Below are 19,165 nucleotides of genomic sequence, written 5' to 3' on the forward strand. Positions count from 1 at the left end.
GATTACTCTCACCATTTGTTAATCCGAATCTCAAATAGGAAATGCTGGCAGTCCCTAATGAGAGGGCTCGCCTATTGAGTATTTTACTGTCTGAAGATGGAATTAATGGCAGTGCCATATCTATGTCAAGCCCAGGCAATAAAACTTTATGAGTTCTTCCCCATGAAATATTTTGTTTATGTCACATGCGTCTAATCTAGGGTGTTTTTTTTTTCCTTTTTCTTCACGTCCTCACCCCCATCTTTTCCCTGCCCTCTTTGTCTCCTGAGGCCTATTCCCTTTGGAAGTGCATTAGTTACCTAGGAAACCTTAATGTCATTTTTTTTTTTTATGAGTGGAGTTTGGTGCAGCATAAAGTTAATTTATAGGGTGGTGAGGAATTCATGTCATGACTGGTGAAATAGGAGACTTTATTATGATTTCAATATCCACCTGTGTGGTAGGAATACATACCTTCCCTCTATCATTATGGGTAATTTCTTGAAACATAATTATGAATATGTATGCTATTTCACAAAATGAGTTGATCCATTGTTAGTCAATGTAATTCATCATATTGTTCAATGTAAGCCTTAGAACATTATTAGCAATAACAACAAACCAATAATAGACTAGGCAATCTGTTATAAGTTGAAGGACATGTTGGAATTTCCTCTTATGTGATGAGGTGGTTCTGCTTTAGAGACAAAGAATGAATAAGATGAGATGCTGAAATCCTTCAACTATGCCTTTCATACTTTCTGAGGTCCGTGTTGGGAAACCATATAAATTCTAAATACATCCACTACTTAAATCTGTTCATTTCTTTCTCTTTGTCCAAGGGAAAAATATATAACCATGAACATTAATGAAGTGTTTCAAGACAGTTTACAAATAACAAACACGACATTCCAGAGCGAAGCTGGGACTCCCCCACCAGCGTGATTGGCAGGGTTTCTGGTAGGAGGACTATTAGACTGGTGCTTCCATTGTGCCTGGCACTGTGCTGGGCGTTTTAAATCAATTCGTTCATGTGGCCTCCATAATACTCCTATGAGGTTGGCATTGTTTCTACCAATTAGGGACAGCATCTGAGAAGTTCAGGAACCTGTCAAAGACACAACAACCAGTAAAGGAGGGGACATGGAATGTAGGTTGATAAGATTCCAACATCTATTCTTTCAAGGAGTTCTACTTCTTGGTCTGTTACTACTTTTTTCTTTGTTTGTTTCCCTGAGGATATTCATGGAGAAGCCAGAGCCTTGGTTTCCTTAACTATTAAATGTGTGGCAGGGACACAGAGACTGATGGAATTTGACCTGTCTCTTTGCTTTGTTTAGAGATCAGTGTTGATAGCAGCAAAGCTGGGCTTTCACAAGATGATGAACAATTCAGGGAAAACCTGGGCTCGCTGAATAAACATAAGTCACTCAGTTTCTGCAGACATCTGCACCCACAAAAAAAGAAAAAGATAAAGAAGAATGGCTCCCAAGACTCTTCAGGGCATTTGGGTGGAGTTGCTAATTGGCAGGATAGCTCCTGTGGCTGTTGGTTAATAATGCTGTAGTTACCATGGGTGTAGTAATGGGTGGGCAGCCAGGAATGGTTTGAGTGCCAGAAGCCAAGGTAACACATAGCCTTCCTGGGCCCTTAAATTCCCAGTCCCTATGCAAACACCTTTGGCAGGCACTTTAATTATTTCAGAAACATAGACTTTCGGGCTCCAGGAGCTCAAGCAGCTGTCTGAGTGAGTGGGGGTAGGAGTGGATGGTGTAGAGAAAAAAAGTAGTGCTCGCTTCGGCAGCACATATACTAAAATTGGAGAAAAGAAAGTAGATGCAGGCATTCTGCAAACCTCTCCACAGTGCCCTCCAGCAGCAGAAGAGGCAACTTGCAAACACTTTAGGATCAGCTAAGGTGAGGAGGATAGCTTAGTAATCTAAGGCAGAGTGGGGAAATAGCCACAGTGGGAGAGGCCATACATTCAAAGAGAGCTCTGCGGTGCTGGGGAAAAGAACCTTGGCCACGTGTGGTCGTGGAGGAAAGGGTCCTTGGAGGCCACTGAGCCCAATTCTCTCATTTCTTGGGTCACCATGTCATAATGAATTAATCACACACAGCTACTGCAGATTCCCCTCCTTTGCCACATGCTGAGCAGCAGCACCCCCACCCCCCAACACAGAGCCCATTTAACTGAAACATCCAGTAGATCAATACTGTTTTTCATAAGGTAAAGGCATAATTCACTCCATTTCCATTTTGTTTCTATTCAGTGTTTCAACCACAGAGTGGTGCTATTGCAAAAGATAAGGGTGGGCAGAAGGCACGCTCTAGAAATTTGCTTTAGGAGAGATTTTGAAAGGGTGCTTTCAATCACTGGATCTAGTTCCTGCCCTCACAAACAACTTTCAGGAGTCAGGGCCTTACATTCAGACCGGGCAGGGAGAAAAAGAAAGTTTAGTAGCCTAAAAATACAGTCAACAGATGCAAGGCCATGACCAAGGAATCAGCATGGAGAAAGGAGATTACCTGACTCATCAGGAGAGACCTTGTCTTGGATGGACTTCCACACCCAGCTCTGTCTATGGGGCATGAACTCACTGGCTTATTTCCTAGCTCTGTTCTTTGCTTGAGCTATCTACACCAGTAAGATCTTTTTCTATTTAGAAAGATGGATTTGTTTAGAAGTCCAAATGTTCTGCAGTTCCAAAATTAATTACATGATGATATACAATAATCTTTTACTCTTTAAAAAAAATACACATGCTTTCTATTCCTTTTTCTGGCCGCCTTCTTTTATCACATTGCTACTCTTAAAAGTCAGTAGAGAGACCTGGGGCATTAGTCCCTAGTATTTTTGAGGTAGGAGAGGAGAATCTTTAGCTCTGAAGTAGAAAGGAAAACTGAAGGAAAATGCAGCTTGCCTGCTCCAGGGAGAAATTGTCTGAAAAAAAGGTCTTTCACAAAAGGAAGGACCAGGAACTCTCCATTTGGAAAAAAGTGAGGAAAATGCATCTTTTACCCTCTGTTTCAGTCTGGTTCTCTTGCTCTCTTCCCCTCTCCTTTCCTCAGCCTCTCCCTCCCCCCCCCCCCCCAGGCACCATACATATTTGGCAAGATTAAGGTGTCACCTCTCATATTACAAGGCGTGTTGATTGCACGCAAAGACAGACCCACCAGCGCAGGACAGCCCCCCACCCCCTCACCCCTGTTGGAAAACAATACAAACTCTTCCTGTGATTGCCTAGGTCCTGGCAAACTGTGGCGGCCAGTCCGTGCTCGGCATCTGCGGAACAAATCGGGTCTTAAACTCACTGCTGCCTTTCCTTCTTTTTTTTCCTTCTGATTTTTCAAATTTAAGTTTGCCCCCCTCCTTCCCCTCCTCCCGCCAGACTGCCAGTGACCGGGGGAGCTGCAAGCGGATCAGCCCGCACATGTTTTTAACCCGTTCCTCACTGCAGCAGGAGCCAACCACCTCTTTCCCTGCAACCCTCGGGTTACCGGAGGACCCGGAGCTCCAAAAAAGAGCGCCTAGAACTTGACCAGTGGAGCTGAAACTGGGCCTGAATCTCTCGTTTGACAGCGGAGGTGGGGGTGAAGTGCGGGAAGTGGGGGAGGGCAGGGGGTGGGGGCCAGAGCAGAGGGAGAAAACCAGGACCCAGCAGATCACGCCCAATCCAGACCTTCCCGGTGCTGTGAGCCGAGTGGAGGGAACCCCTCGGCAGGTTCATGTGGTCCGGAGAAGGACCTCGACATTTAGGGACCAGGGAGGCACTGAAGGGGGACCCCAGTCTTCTCAGGGACTGCGGGAGCGCCGCCGCTGGGCCTCAGTGGGCGCTTCTGGCCGTTTCCGATGTAGCAGCCTCCATCTGCCAGGATAATGATGAGGCAGGGACGATCTACCTGGTACGCAGCCCCCGACTCCTCATCCCTTCCTACCTACGCTCGGACCCGCAGCCTCTCTCTGCAGCTGCTTGGGCCTCATCTGGTAGGCGCAGTGCCGATGCTTCTCCGTGTTGGACCAAATTCTCAAATCAAAGGAATTTGGATTTTTTTTGAACCTGGACCCTGGCTGAAACATAGAGTGGGTTGGTTGCTTCTTAGACACCTGGACTGGCAGGGCAGGGACGAGAAGGGATACTTACTCGCTCCCCTCCCCCAATCGCGCGAGTCAAAAGGTCCTGGGCAAGAGAAGTGGCCGAGGGATGGCAGAGGCTGCAGGAAGGAAGTGGGGGGGAGGGGGGTGCTCAGAGATGGAGTGGGCCAAGCCACTGCCCAGAGAACTGGGCAGCGGGGGCTCAGAAGCGCAAAACTAAACTCAGAAGCTCTGGATTTTTCATTGACCCCTAAGCGACATTCCCACCCCCAACCCCTCGCTTCTGTCGAAGGCAAATGGACGAAAGAAAGATGACTTAACTCGGTAAATTTAGAGAGAACGGTCTCAGAACAAGTGGGGTCTAATGGGCAGCTAAAATTATCGCGAAATAAGAGATTTTGCCCCCCTCCCGCCCATCTCTTCCTCGAATAATCTGCTGGTGGGGGAGTGAGCGTCACTACTTTCGGAGGGCTCCTTGGAGGTCTGTTTGTGGCTTGCCTTTTCTGCTTCCCCGCGCTGCCTCCTGCGTGCAGGCTGGTGGGTGCTGGACGGGTGCTCAGCGGCAGGGCCCATCCTAGTTTGGAAGGAAGGGGCTTAGAAGTAGGAGTCTGGGTCAAATGGGAGCCTCCCATCCACCCCCCTCTCGCTTCCACGTTCGCGTTCACGCTCCCGCAAACACACACACACACACACACACACACACACACACACACACGCGGCCACCCCGTCCTTGGGTCCCCTGAGCCCCGTCCCCTACCTCTCTGACTCGCTGTCCTTGACCGCCTGCACAGCGTCCTGGGGACTGGTCCCTGAGTGCAGCGAGTTCGCTGGGGAGCGATTGTCCTTGGGCGTGTTCGTGCTGTGGGGTGGGGGAAGGAGTGACGGGTGGGCTTGATAGGAGGTGGGGAGAGATCTAGAGCTGGAAGGGTCTAAGGTTTGGAGGAGGAGTTTGCACATTAGACCCAAGCCGCCAGGGGGAAGGGGCAGGAAAGGCCCTTCTGCCTAGAAAGGAAAATCTTAAATAAAAAGGAAGGAAAGAGAAGATCAAAAAGAAATGTTTAAAGAAACGGAACAAACAAGACAGGCTGAAGACGTGAACATGTAAAATGTAGTGAAAAGTTGGATATTTCGTTTTTTCCTGGATCTCTAAAAGGAGGGATCCCGCAGCATACTATTAATTCGGAAGTTTTTGGTGTTTTGCTTTAGGACAGGCTAGAAGAAATGACCCTGCCGCCCCACTGCCCGCCCCCCAGCCCCAAGGCGCAGGGGCGCAGGGGCGCAGGGGCGCAAGCGGCGAGGCGCGCGGCGGCGGGGCGCGGGGGCGGGCGGCTCGGCGCCGAAGGGGTTAAGGCGCTGAGCGCGGAGCCATCTGGCCGGGTTGGCTGGTTATAACCGCGCAGATTATGTTCACGGGACTCAGAGTTGAAGGCTCCTCTCCCTACCGAGCAGCTCCGCGCGCGGCCCCGCCAGAGAGCCCGGCGCAACTACTTTCTCCCCTTCCCTTCCCTTCCTTTCCTTTCTTTCTTTTTCTTCTTCCCTTTTCCCCCCCTGCTGGGTAGTGGCGGCGGCGGGGTGGGGGGGACTTTGAATGACCGAGGTCGTGTCCACCTTTCTCTTCATGTCGACGTCCCTGGAAACAGTCACACGGATGCCATGGTTACTTCTGCCACGGTAAGGGGAGGCGGGCGCGTCGGGTGGCAGGTTCGGAGGTGAGGGCCTGAGTGGGGGAGGTTCGCGGGTGCACCGGCGCGGGGGTCCCCAACTCTGCACTCCGCCCCCACCCCCATCGCTCGGCGCTCGCTCACTTTCCCGGGCTCGTGCCTCCCGCGAAGTTTGCGCTGGGATCTGCCCGGGCCGAGGCGCAACCGCAGCCACCCCCTCCTCACCACAGACACTCACGCACACGGACACTCCTCCCCACCTCTACTCCCGTCCCCAGGCTGCCAGAGAAACCGCCCAGAATCTGGGAAAGTGATCAGGTTTAAGGGACCTGGATTGGAAATGGGGGCGGAGGCGAGGGGAAATAGGGACGACGGAAGGGCAGAGGGATTCAGCAGAACCGCCCCCCAACCCCCAACCAACACACCCGCCTGCTCCTGCAGGAGAGAGCTCCCCGCGCATCCTGTAACAAAAGGGGGTGGCAGGCAGCTCCCGCGCGGGGAACAGGCGAGCGTGCGGCCGCGGGTCCCCTGCACGCGCCCGGCGCCCCGCTCCCCGCAGCGCTGGGGTCCCCGCACGCCTCCCCCGCCCCGGGCCCGGGAGAGGGCTGGGGGAGGGGACTCGGAGCTCCCAAACTGGGAAGTTGCAACTCGCCGGGCGCGGCGGCGTACCTGTCGCGGAGCACCCTGTCTCTCCCGAAGGCTTTTCCCGGCCACTGCCACGCACCCGGGGCCGCGATGGCCAGCGCCCACCCCGCCGCAGCCCCGCCCGGGGTCTCTGCGCAGATGTTGGAGCTCCGCGCGCAGCCCGCGCATCTGGGACCCCGCGGGGGAGCGACGGGCTCGCCGACCGGCCGTCCCCGGGGAATTCCTTGCGTTTTCTCCAGGCCAGCCCGAGGAATTTGAGTCGGAGGTGTGGGAAGGCCGGGAGACTGGCGACCGGCAGAGCTGGGTGGGCGTCCAAAGGACCCCCAGTGGGCCAAATTACCGCACTGCCCAGAGCGCTGCTCACACTCCAAATGAAACCTGGGACGCTTGGGAATTGAAGGTTCGGGGAAAGGAGGGGTGAGGGTCGGAGAGGGGACTCTGCTTGTTGCTTTCGGGGGCAAGTGGGTGCGCGGCGAGGTGCTGCTGCCGCTTTCGGGGGAGTTTGGCTGCTGCGTTCCTCAGCTGCGCTGCCAAGGCACGGAACTGAGACCCTCGTACGGAACCGGGTTGGAGCTGCCAACTGTGAAGGGACCGCTCCCCACTTCCCCGAGTCTGGGGCCACTCCAGGTGGAGGAAAACGCTGGACTAGACCGCCTCCTTTCGACCTCTGGCGGTGGGTGGCAGGTTTAGAGTCAGAGCGGAGGCGCCGCCGGAGCGCAGGGCTCAGCGCGGGAGAGCTGGGACACCGCGCTCGCCCAGCGGGACTTGTTTATGTGTGCGAGGAGCTGGGGGCGGGAGTTGGAGGGGTGGCCCAAACGGAGGTGGGTGTCACTCCTGGAGCCTCCTGTTTAAAATCCACCGATGAGAGAATATGCTGGACAACTTGCTTTTTCATAAAGAGATTCCCCCTCCCAGCCTCCAGAGCTTAGAGCAAGAAAAATATCCAAGCCCTCTGTCCTAAACGTCAGGAGGGCAGAAAGTTGTAACAGAGGGCACTTTGCAATCTGTTCTGTGTTCCCTACACTCAGAAATTCTCCAGCATATTCAGCTGGCCTCCCCCCTCCAGCCCCCAATTCCTTCCTGACCTGTTGCACAAGGAAAGTTGAGAGGTAGAACTGAGAGGACAAAATCCAACCGCCTCTGCCTTGGAGAGCTCATACACTTAGACTGGGGCATGGTGTTGGGAGTCGGGGGGCGATGAAAAGAAAGCAAGCTCTGTGACCAGTGTTGGAAGAAAATAGCAAGTCTGCAGGCCTGCAGCAAGGAGTGTGTGAGATTTTGCGTTCTTGAGGACTGGATTGCAGCTGGTTGTGGAGGATTGGGTTCTGTGTGACTGGGGTCTGGTTTCCTATGGAGGGAGATCTGGGGCCCTTGGGTGCTCTGTGTGGTCAGGGAAGGAGGTTTCTGGAGAGTCTCTGCACCGGAGTGTGTATTGCAGATGGCCAGAGAGAGCCAGAACTCCACCTTCCTCTATGTGCAGTGGAGGTGTGTGTTTCTGAGGCGTCTGTTGGATGGGCATACGTGTGACTGGCAGGAGATGAGAGCATGTGGGAACATAGGTGTAGCTAATGAGAAATCTGTGCCCGTGAAGGGTGTCAGAGCAGGAGGAGAGGTACAGTGTGTTGAAGACAGATGGCTTGTGCATGCCTGCACAGACACATGGAGTGGGTGTGGCGGGGGAGGGTGGCTGTGGGTTGGAGTGAAAGGTGGACTGTCTGGAAGGTTGGGCTCCTGAGGATTACCAAAGGGATGGGGGGGGGGTGTGATTCTCTTTGCAGGGCAGAGTGTGAATTTTATGAGTACATGGGGAAATTTGGCTGGAATGGCATTGGGATATGCCGGGGATAGGAAAGTATGGGCTCAGACACTCATTATGGAGAAACAAGGCATTTGCAGACAAGGATGCTGGGTTGGTTTTTGCCTTCTCCTCTTACCTACCCTCCCCAGAGAGGAAGTAATTGGAGAAGGCTTAGAATGAGGGGTGTACATTTAAGGAGGAAAGTCCTGTGTGTTGGCATTAGGTGAGGATCAGGGAGGATGTCTCCATAAGATTGGAGTGAGTGGGGGAAACTATTTTGCATGCTTGATGGCAGAGCCGCGTGTTGTATTATGTTGGATGATAGGTTTCTCATTTAATAGAGGGATTCATTGTTACCAATTTATATTGATTATCAATTAACATTTATGGAATGCCTACTGGATGCTGAGCAGTTGCTGGGTCCTGGGGCATAGCACAGTGCCCTGGAAAAAATCCTCCTCAGACTCAGCTGACTGCTGCAGTTTTGCCAAGAGAAATGAAGAGAGCTCAGTGCTAGTTGAGGTTTCTTTAAGAATTATAATTCCGTTTCTAGAGATGTTTATGGATCCTGGGGGCCAAAGGGAAGCTGACTTGAAATGTATCTGTGTTGTGAAAAAGGGGCATAAAGATAGGGATGATGTATGGTTTTGTGTATTGGGGAGGCAGCTGAAGGGTGTTACTGTTTCCTGTAGGGGGCGTAGGCTGGCGATTTGGGGCGGGTGCTGCAATTCAGGTCAGAGTGCAGGTCCTGACACATTGGAGGATTCAGTTTCTGGGAATGTGCAGGACTTACTCACTAGCAGGAATGAGACTTAATACGTGGAGCTGGTGATGGAGAAGCTGTGATCAGGGAAGATGAGGGATGGGAGCGATTGGTAATCTTTGATGTTTTCTGGACTGTGAACATACAGCTAACCTGGTGTGCATGTATGTGCATGTGCATGTGTCCATGTGTGAGGCCAAGGTTAAGTAATTAACTTACTTAGAGAGAAAGCTAGCCAGAGGATAGAGGCATATAAGTTCTGGCCCTCATGAGGGGGTAGGGCATATGTTTTTGCAGGACTTCTGTGTGCCTGAGGAAAGATGAACTTTGTCTTGGATGCTCAGATGTATATTTTAAGTCAAAAGGGTATACATAAAAGAAGAGCTGTAGGCTTCTGGAAGCATTTGGGGAGTGAGGGAAACGTGAAATTGGTGGCATTCATATCTTAAGACAGCTAGTGTGGTAACTGCATCAGAGCAGGAAGAGGAAGGTATGCTTTAGGCTGCGCATACCTGCTCACCTGGACCAAGTGATAGGAAACCTCGTTTATTGGGTTCTAGTAATGTGAGGGCGTATAACTGGGGAGACTTTGACTCCTGACATTTTTAAATTCATGACATCGAGCTGTGTCATTTTGAGGTTCTACCTTATTTTTAGGTTAAATTCATCCTTAGAAAGTTGATAAAGGCTTTGACCATTCTTGGTCAGAAGATCCCGTGCAAATATTCCTGAAGATGGCAGGAATGCCTTGATTGTAGTTCAGTTGTGCCCTTTGGAGCAGTGTGACTTTGGGAGAGTGTCCAAATCTCAGTAATGACTCTAGGAGGAGAAAAGCTCTTTCCTCTTTTTCCCCAAAGCTCCATGTGCCTAGGAATACAAAGTTTCACTCAGAGATGAAGTCTCATTGAATATAGGCAGTGGCATGTCTGTGAACCATAGTAAAAATGGGATGTCTACCCCTTCCCAAGTTGGTAAAACAGTCTTAATAACCACTGCATGTGTACTGCTCATGTAGTGTGCACAGAACTTTCTATAACTGCCTCAGTTTACTCACCCACTAAACAAAGGCAAACTAGCCTAGATTGCAGTTGATGGGAATCTGTGCTCATTAAAGGTCCTTGAACTATTCTGAAGAAAGGTGGCCCCAAAATCAATGTTCTTAATTATCAGAGACATTCTCCTGTTCCTTAGCATGAGCTATGTAGATCATGACACTAAAACGACTATGACTTTGGAAACAGAGGAGGTAGGAATGGTCCTTGGCATATTTGAATAAAAGAGGACCAATGTCCAGCCATTGCAGGTGGTGATGAAGGTCTGTTTTTCTCTAGACTATGGGTCTTTCGAGGCAAGAGCCTGCCCAGTAGAGGCTTGGGGTTTGTGAAATGCCTTGTGCCCAGTGCAGTACAATGTTACAGCGCCTTCCCCCAGAGACAGAAATGGAGGCCCAGAGAGGCAAGGAAATCCACTGAAGCCTCCAAGTCCTCCCAGAAGTCAGCACACGCTGTCAACTCCTGGCTCGGAGTCAGGCTCCCATCCTTGAGTTCAGTGGCCATAAATAGTCAGGAGCTAAGCTATTTCCATGAGGCACTAAACCAATTCTGTTGCTTTTCTTGGCGAGATGGGGCCAATTAAGTTGATTGGAAGAGGTCAGTGCTGATGGGTCTCACATTCCCCAGGCGGGACAGGCCAGCAGAGTTTAATTACATAACATTTCCCATCCCTGCAATTCCACTCCCAGATGGATCAGATGTTCAGGCCTCTCCACTTCCCCTCCGTTCAAGACGGCTCATGAAGCAGCGGCTTCTGCTCTGGGCTTCTCCAGACCTTTTCCTGAGCAGTTACAGTTCTCTGGCCCCAACTGGAGGGAATGTAAATCCTCAAGTTGGCTGAAGTGCGAGAGGAGAGTTAGGCCGACACAGAAGATCTTTAAAACCCACCACCCTGCCTGGAGACCTCACCAGCTGCTGTTTTACTCTTTAATGAGGCAGGCAGTTTCTGGCGGTGGAGATGTTGAACTAATGACCGTTGCTAGGGTTTTAGATTTAGTTTTATTTAACATTGAGTCCATTGGAGTGGGACCAAATCTTCTACTGGAGACAGGCATAAGCCCTGTGTGGTGCTGCTGATAAGGGCTGTGGATGTACTTTGTGCATAGATGTGTGCAGAGTGAGAGAAGAGCATGGGATATGTGTCTGTGTACTCGGGAATACAGAAGCTCAGGAGTGGCCCTGGGTGGGCAGGTGGCGTTTGCAGAGCTTATGTCAGAGGTGGAAGGTATATGGCTGTCTGGCTCAGATGAGACGATCATTATATTGCTTCTTGCAGAAGGGCCAGCTTGTGGGAAAAGTTGATAGCAGATTATTTGTATATAAGGATGGAGGATGGGTGAACTTTTAAGAAGTATGAGGTCAGTATAGATGGTACCTTGCTCTTGCCTGGACATATTTCTATTAAGATCGAGGCTGGGCAAAGGTAAATCTTACAGAGAACTCACTTTAGAACCTGTGAAAGCATATGTATATGGCCCAAGATCTTTAAAGCATTTGTAGTTTTCTGTAACTCAGCCTTTCATTCTACCGAAAAATGCCAACAGGCTGGAGAGTGCATGCAGCCCTGAGTAATTAGAATGCATTAGCTGTTTCATAGCCTCATCTATGCCATGATCCTTCTCAAGCAGTCTTAGTTGGGAAATGCCAGAGGCTGTCTGTGGCTCTTGACATCCTGACAGGACAGACTTCTGAGTATAAGTGCAATTAGCTAGAGAAAAACAGATTTTGGAGTGAAATTTGGTGTGGTCTGTTGTGATTGCTCACTTTTTAATAGCATTTTTATTTATTTTATTTATTTATTTTTTCACTTTTTAATAGCATTTTTAGAAAAGACCCAGATCTTTTATGGATTCATTCAGTCAGGGATTTTTTAAAATCTTAGGGTTCCTGTTCATTCAAGGCCAGAGCTGTAGGAATAAATGGTAGCTTACTGATCTCAAAAGATCTCGGGCCAATAAGGTGATGTCATGCAGCACCCAGCAGCAGAAAGCCTCCTGACCTAGAGGTGGGGAATCACACTTGTTACTGAGCTCTGTCACTAATCAGCTATTGTTATGTGACCCTCAGCGTTCTCTTCAAGCCTCGATTTACCCATCTGTAAATGAGGAACTTGATTTAGAAGATCTCAAAGTCCCATTCCAATTCCAGCATCCTAAGCTTCTACAGTGGCCCCATCCTCCTCCACAGTCCACGCCTTGCTAAGAGTGCATCTTGAACTCCTGCTTTTTATCTTTGGGGAATGGCTTAGCCAAAGGCAGAAAAGCATGCAAAGAATTTGCCATCATGTTATGTTTTGGCTAAGAATGCTCATGAAGTTGGCTTACCTGGTACTGTATGTACAGAGTTGAGAGAGGTTGGGTTTAGCATCAGGCCTAATCATCAAGCTTCTACATGAGTTCTCCTTAGTGTCAATGTTGTGTTGCTGACTAAGACAAGTACCAACCTTTAAGATGAATGACGATGATTGATGATGATGATAGTTAATATATGAGTACTTACCAGGTACCAGGCATTATTACAAATATTGCATGGCATTGTCTCAATGGCCAGGTTAATCTCATTTCCAGATGGGAAGGCTGAGGTTACATGAGGTTGAAGGATATGTATAAGGTCACACAACTAGATGTTGATGTGCTGCTGGCTTTCTATCCTGAAGCCTGTGATAGAACCAAGTCTATCATCTACCAGTCAGATTGTGTTTTCTGCATTCTGTGATGTCATCCAGATGAGAGATTGGTAGGCCTCGGCAAAGCTTGTCACCCCACAGGGTAACCTGCTCCACTGGAAGGTTCATTTTCACACTCAAGACAAATGTTGAGGCTTTTTAGCCACCTGCTGGCAAGCATGTGTCAGATCTGTCTCCCACTGGGCCCTCCCCCCTTCACTTCCCGTTCTGTTGACAAGGGAATCTACCCTTCCAGAATGGGGGTATTGATTTAAGCCACAATTGCCTCCTTGTAAACTCTATAAGATCGGAACTGGACATCTGGTTTTGATCCACACGCCCACAAGAGGTGGTAGGTCCCAGCATTCTTGAGTCCTGGGATGAGGGTTGCACAGAATCAAAGTAAAAGAGAATCTGCATGGAGAACACGAGGGCCCCTCAGAATTTGGAAGATGACTTTCCCTGATAGGCTCAGGAACTGCCTCCATGTACACTGGGGCCAGAGTGGATGTCGATTTCGTGCTGAAAGGTCGGGGTAGGGGTTGCTGCTAAGGGCTGGGCCCCCCAGGCTGTGTTTGGCACAGAGCAGTGGAAGCCCTCAAGCCCTGGCCCTTGCCTGCCGCGTGCCCCTCCCTGAGCAGTACCAGAAGTAGGGGAACCAGAGGGGTGCTTGGGGTGCCTGCTGCCATCTCTGAGGGCCCTGACTGGAGGCTCTTATTCTTTCTTCTCCTTCTGCTGATTTCCACAGCATCCCTCTCACTACATCTTCAAGACAATTCATGAGAATGACTGTTTTGTTGCCGAAAGGTATTTACAGGGTGCAGACATCTGTAGAACACTAACCTAGAGCCTGGGAGATTGTAGGTACTTAAAAATATGTGTTTATTTTATTTAAAATGACTTTTCACATGGAGGCTGTTGCTTTTTTTTCTGTATAAGAGGACATAGCCTTTTCATTATTACCTATCTATGACAGCCAGGTCCTGGCAACGTACTGCCCCCTTCCTTCTGTTTCTAGGTCTCAGACCCTAGAATTAAAAAATACCACCCCCCCCCCCGGCTCTAAATTATCCCTCAGGGAATATGTATCAAGTTTGTAGTGTGGCATTATTTCCATGCTGTGTCTAGCAGACCTGCTTCTGGTGGTACATAGGGCATGTGCCTTGCCTCCCCTGGATTCTGGAGGAAAATGCATCCCTGGGAATCACCTGATTGCCAACAAGTGTGTCCCACAGTTGAAAAGGAGCCCAGCTCTCCTGACTCCTCCCTACCACCTCCAAAGGCTTGCCCCATCTCTCCTGGCAAAGAAATCAAACTGGCTGTGTGACCTTGAGCAAATCACTCCCCTTCCTTGGGTCTCTGTGTCCCCTTGTGGAAAAGAAGTGAACTGGATTCGCTAGAAGGGGGAAGGACCCTGCCAGCCGTGGCAGCTCACATACTCTGATTCTGCTGCTCCCTGAACCTCACTGCGGCCCATGCCTGGGATTTCCAGGTATCCCTGCTGGCCTGCAGGACTTATGTGCAGAAACGTGGAGGGGGTGGAGGAGGAAATTAAGTTATGTGATGCCAGATAAGTTATTGAACATATGGATGAGTGTATGTTTATAAAGTGCTGAAGAAGCAAGCTTGCCAGATTTGTGGCAGATCTTGGATTAGAACTTGGGAGCATAGAGAGAGGTTTATATGGGAGAAAATTGTCTGTGGGTAGAAGAATTCAGTAAGCTAAATCAGAAGGCTCCTGAGCTCTGAGCAAGAAGACCATACTCCACCCTTAACTCAGAGACGAACTGGGCAATTTTCGGGGATCCCTGAGTCACACCAGGTTTCCACTTTGCTCATGTGGTAAGTGAGAGACTTGAGGTCTACTAGCTTTGCCGATCCCTAAAGTCTTTCCTGTCTCATCCGTTATTGTAGGAAGCAGGGATAAGTAGAGAACCTGGATGACTGGATCCATAAGGGGATGTGGCTTAAATGTAAAGGAAATGTCCTGTGATTACAAGATGTCACAAGTGGCGGAAACATACATCTGTTCTTGAATCTGAGATGGCCCTGGAGTATACGTTCTGTCTTTGGGATGCCCTCCCCTCCTTCCTCACCAAGAATGTGGAAGCCATCCTTCACATCTCTGCTTTACCTATCTTCTCTGGGAAGCCTCCCTGCATTCCCCCACCCCCAGAGCCCGTGACTCCCTCCCTAGCTTTCCTGTGTTATAGCACTTAGCAGCCTGAGTTTTATTTGCATTCCTACCTTTCACTACAATGTGAGCTCTGTAAAGAAAGGATCTGGACTTTTCATCTTTGTGTCCCCCAACACCTTGAGCAGGTCTGCTGCAGAAATGTGTTGGGGAATGAGTGCATGACAGGTCATCTGTGAAGCCAGACCTCGGAGCGCTCAGGGCCAGGCTCAGAGAGGGGACATTTCCTGCCGAGGGTCCAGAGATGTGTTCTCTGTGTCTCCTTCTGGCCTGTCCCAAGGCTAAGGCCATGAGGCTCATTGCCTTCCTGCTCACTGGGAAAGGCTGTTCCTGCTCCCCTCAGAGACTCCCAACCCCATGTCTTAGTCTGCCAAGCTCTTCTGCAAATTTGGGCTTTTGGTCACAGGTGAGTTGGGTGTCATTGCATATGAATTAGGGCAATCCATCTCCAGACTCTTGGAAAATACATGCGTAAAGGTTATTCACTAAACATTGTGTTGGTTGCTGGTTGGTATCGGGCCATGTGCTAGATGTTGGAGAAGATGCAGGTGAATGGTGTGCCCCTGACCTTGAGGATACAGGAGCAGGTGAGGGACACGGGGGGGGGGGGGGGGGGGCATCGTTGTGTTCCAGGGAGGAGCAGTCTGAGCATTGGAAGGTCAAGTGCAGGCCCCTGATTAGAGTGTGTTTTTTTTAGTGTGAACAATGATTAGGAATCGTCTGGGTCAGGAGCTTTTTCCCTCCTGCAGGGCAGTGGCTTTCTGGTGGCCTAGTTCCCGCTGCTCAGCCCAGGCTCTGGTGGTGGATGCTCAGAGCCCATTGGGATGCGTGCCTTGGTCCTTCACGGGGAGAGTTTGGGGAAGGTGTGTGTCATACAGGTGTTGGGGCTTGGTAGATGTGTAAGTGTGTGTACTCACAGGTGTGCTTTTCAGCAGTATCCTTGCTCAGGCTTCAGTTTGCGTGGACAGGGGTGCATCTGCCTGAAACTCACTGCTTCTCCTGTAGCCTCTCTGTTACTGCCTCTGTGGCCACTGTTGACACAGGGACAGACTGCCATCTACTGTCCACTTCTGTCCTGCGAGTCCCTCTTGCTCAGTGAGCTCCTCAGTACTTTTTTTTTTATCCACATCCTGTTTTTAATTGGTCCAGATACTAGGAGAACTAGAATAGGCAGCAGATCCTTGTTAATAATTTCTTTGGAATTTATAAGGGGTCTTTAAAAAAAAAAAACAACATAACATATCTCTTAGACGTTTTTCCTAGACACTAAACAAAAGTGTAACTTGAAGAGGGCCTCCTGTCTTAACCTGATTCTTCTTAGCCATCATGCTAGGCACCACAGGGGAACCGCAAGGGGTGAAAGGCAGGGCCCTGCTTTCAAGAACCTTGCAGTCTGTGTGGGAGTCTGGGACAGAATGCAAGCAAATAGACCTGTGGGGGCGGTGAGGGGGGGCAGGATATGTTGGTAAGTGGCACACAGTGGCAGGGAGCAAGGGGATCTGAGAGTTTGGAGGAAGGAGGAGTCCTTGTAGGCTGGCGTGGTTAGAAAGACATGTGGAGTAGCACGTCCAGGTCTGCTTGCAGCTCTAGGGATCAGTGGGAGCTTCCCGAGGGACCTGTCTGGTGTCGTGGCACAGGCTCTGAGCTGAGAGTTCTGGGACCTCCAGGGCTGCCTTGGGACCTGGGGCTGGTGGTCTCGCTGCCTGAGGGCTATTACATTACATGCATTACATGCCACACCTGCATGCAGAGGGAGGTGGCTCCTGCTGTCGGGCCTGTCAGGAAGCAATAGTGCCAGAGTCCTTGCAGGGGGTGGGCACCTCAAGAAGTGGCCCTGCCTGTCCTGATGGCCCCACACACAGTGGGAGAGGCAGTATTTCCCAGAGGAACATTGGGGGATGTGCAAACACAAACACAAGTGGATGAGTGGCTTCGCTGGGTGTTTGCCACACTCCTCCCCTCTGTCTCTCTCCTGACCTTCCTTCTGAAGATCTATCTGCATGGTGCTTGAGTCAGAGTTAGCACCCCCCTCCCCAAAAAACTGCATCAGTACCCTAGCGTTGGTCATGGCTCAAGCATGGAGTTCCCCCACACTATATAGTTCAAGGCTTTGCTATTATGATGTTGTTGTTTTTAACTACCTGCCACTTTTTGATAGTTGTGGAAGGAAATGGTTGAAGTTGTTTTCATCACTCACCCTCATACTCTTCTCTCTCTTTCCTAGCATTTAAATGATCACCAAGGAAACATTCAGTTGATTTCATGTTCTTGTGCCTTGGGTGTGTGTTTGTATGTGTGTGTGTGTGTGCGTGTGGTGGGGGAATAAGAGAAAAAGATATTTTAGATTGTAGTCTATTAGCAAATCTAGGAAATCAAGTTGGATGTGGTTGGGTTACTGGCAGAGAGACCTCAGCTTGTCACTCTAATCCTCTGACATTCCCCTTTTACTTTTTGGCTCTTGTATGAATCGGGAATACGTGTTTACATCTGAACTTTTGGGGGCTGCCGTATAAAGTTACTGTCTGTCTGCTGTAAGTCTCCTGAGTCATTTGAAGGACCACTCGACAGAGGCACAGTCAAGGATAGAGCCATTCGAGACAGTCCAATTTTTTTACTGAAATGGGAAAAAAATGTTAGGGGTTTGGAGAAGGATTCCGGTTGTTTTTCACATGTTTTCCTGGGGCACAGTGATGTCTGAAACTTTTGTCCAAAGACAAACAGCAAGTGGGGACTACAATAGAGATAGAAAAGAACTTGCCTCCAAGAGCAGCCGGTGTGGAGGGAGATCATCAGTTCCAAGCAATCCCAGGAACAATCCCAGGAAATAGAGGGGGACACTTTCTGACAGCCTGTGATGTGATTTGTAAGCATCTGTGAAAGCAGGAGGGGGTGAGCGGGAAGAGGGTTCCAGGTGAGGAAGCAGGTGGGAAGCGGCTGCAAGGTGAGCATACCAGGAGTCAGAAGAACTGAGAGATCCCCGGGTAGGTGGTGCACAGAGCAATGTGGGATGACGTGTACAGAGAGGTGTGGAGTAGGCAAGAGCCAACAGGGGGCCCCGTCTTTACCAAGGGTGATGGGGCACTACTGTGCCCAGAGAGGGCACAGTCAGGCTTTGGCTTTGAAAAGGATCACTCTGGCTGCAATGTGGAGGACGGCTTTTAATTTGTAGCTGTGCAATGAAAGAATGGCTATTGAATTGGTGGAAGAATGAATGAGTGAGTGAACAAATGAATGAAATACAGAGGGGGAACATCAAGCCTGATTTGGTCTTTGGCTACTCTGACTAGTGCTGGCTAGGAAACATGATCCCAGCCCAGGAAAAAGGAGGATACTGTGCTGATAGGAGTGGCTTTGACTGTGGAGAAACAGGAAGTAAAGTAGGAATTCATAATGCTCAGAGTTTAGAGTGGTTGGCAGGTTTTCTTTTTCTGTGCATTTCCATCTGAATTTGGTTTTGTTTACAATCAAAAAAGAAGGTGGCTTTTGGAGTTGCACCCCAGAAAACCAGAAAACGTGAGGCTGTGACAGTGAGTTGCTCCAGAGGGGGCTGCTTGCATTGCAGACCTTTTCATAGGCACAAAATGAAATGTGAACAGATGCTAAAGTCTCTGGGTCTCAGATTCCTGAATATCAGATCCACCTATAGATTATTCTTATGGCGGGATGCCTGGGTGGCTCAGTGGTTGAGCGTCTGCCTTTGGCTCAGGTCATGATCCCGGGGTCCTGGGATCAAGTCCCACATCGGGCTCCCTGCATGGAGCCTGCTTCTCCTTCTGCCTCTGTCTCTGCCTCTCTCTGTCTCTGTGTCTCTCCTGAATAAATAAGTAAAAGTCTTTCAAAAAAATAAAGATTATTCTTCTGGGGTGTGTGTGTGTGTATGTGTGTGTGTGTGTGTTTCGAAGTCTCCTAAAAATACCCAAATCTGCAGAACCTCTTTGCCAGTACTGGATCTGTAAAGAGAGCTATTTACAAGGTCACATTGTTTGTAGCATATTATAAAAGGAGAGTGTGTGTGACAGTGGCCCAGACAGACACCCAGCAACTTGGGATATGGGAATGCCAGAACTCTGCCTAGTGAAGTCAAAGGAAACCCAGGGGAACCTCAGGTGTCCTCTCAAAGGGCTTTTCTCAACAGGGATGACTTCACTTTTGCTGTTCTGAACTCACTTTGCACTTGGAGATCTTTTTCCTTTGGTTTACTGATTGCTCTGGATGATATTCAGGCCAATTGAAGTTGAATATCTAGGGTTGGAACAGAGGCCTCTGTACTTTTTAATGCTCACCAGGTGATTCCTACGTGCTACCAGGGTTG

The 19,165-nt window shown here is 49.7% G+C and overlaps 1 protein-coding gene and 1 long non-coding RNA gene across 4 annotated transcripts in view; one reads left to right on the plus strand and one right to left on the minus strand.

The window, feature by feature from the left end:
• Positions 1-607: 607 nt before the first annotated feature.
• LOC121480254 lies at positions 608-4,196 on the minus strand. Its single transcript, XR_005984919.1, has 2 exons — positions 4,125-4,196; positions 608-1,087 (listed from the first exon to the last, which is right to left on the minus strand). It is a non-coding gene; the product is annotated as an uncharacterized LOC121480254 (long non-coding RNA).
• Positions 4,197-5,430: 1,234 nt separating this feature from the next.
• NTF3 (neurotrophin 3) overlaps positions 5,431-19,165 on the plus strand; it is a 69,936-nt gene continuing 56,201 nt past the window's right edge. Inside the window, exon 1 of one of the 3 annotated variants that reach the window (XM_041736669.1) lies at positions 5,431-5,746. In XM_041736669.1, the coding sequence (XP_041592603.1) occupies positions 5,729-5,746 (18 nt within the window). In that variant the 5' untranslated portion in view covers positions 5,431-5,728. Of the gene's footprint in view, positions 5,747-5,782; positions 6,782-6,857; positions 7,055-19,165 lie in introns of those variants that run through there. The other 2 variants (XM_041736668.1, XM_041736670.1) reach the window with 2 other exon arrangements.

Source organism: Vulpes lagopus, chromosome 21 (assembly GCF_018345385.1).
Source record: "Vulpes lagopus strain Blue_001 chromosome 21, ASM1834538v1, whole genome shotgun sequence".
NCBI classification, from domain to species: domain Eukaryota; kingdom Metazoa; phylum Chordata; class Mammalia; order Carnivora; family Canidae; genus Vulpes; species Vulpes lagopus.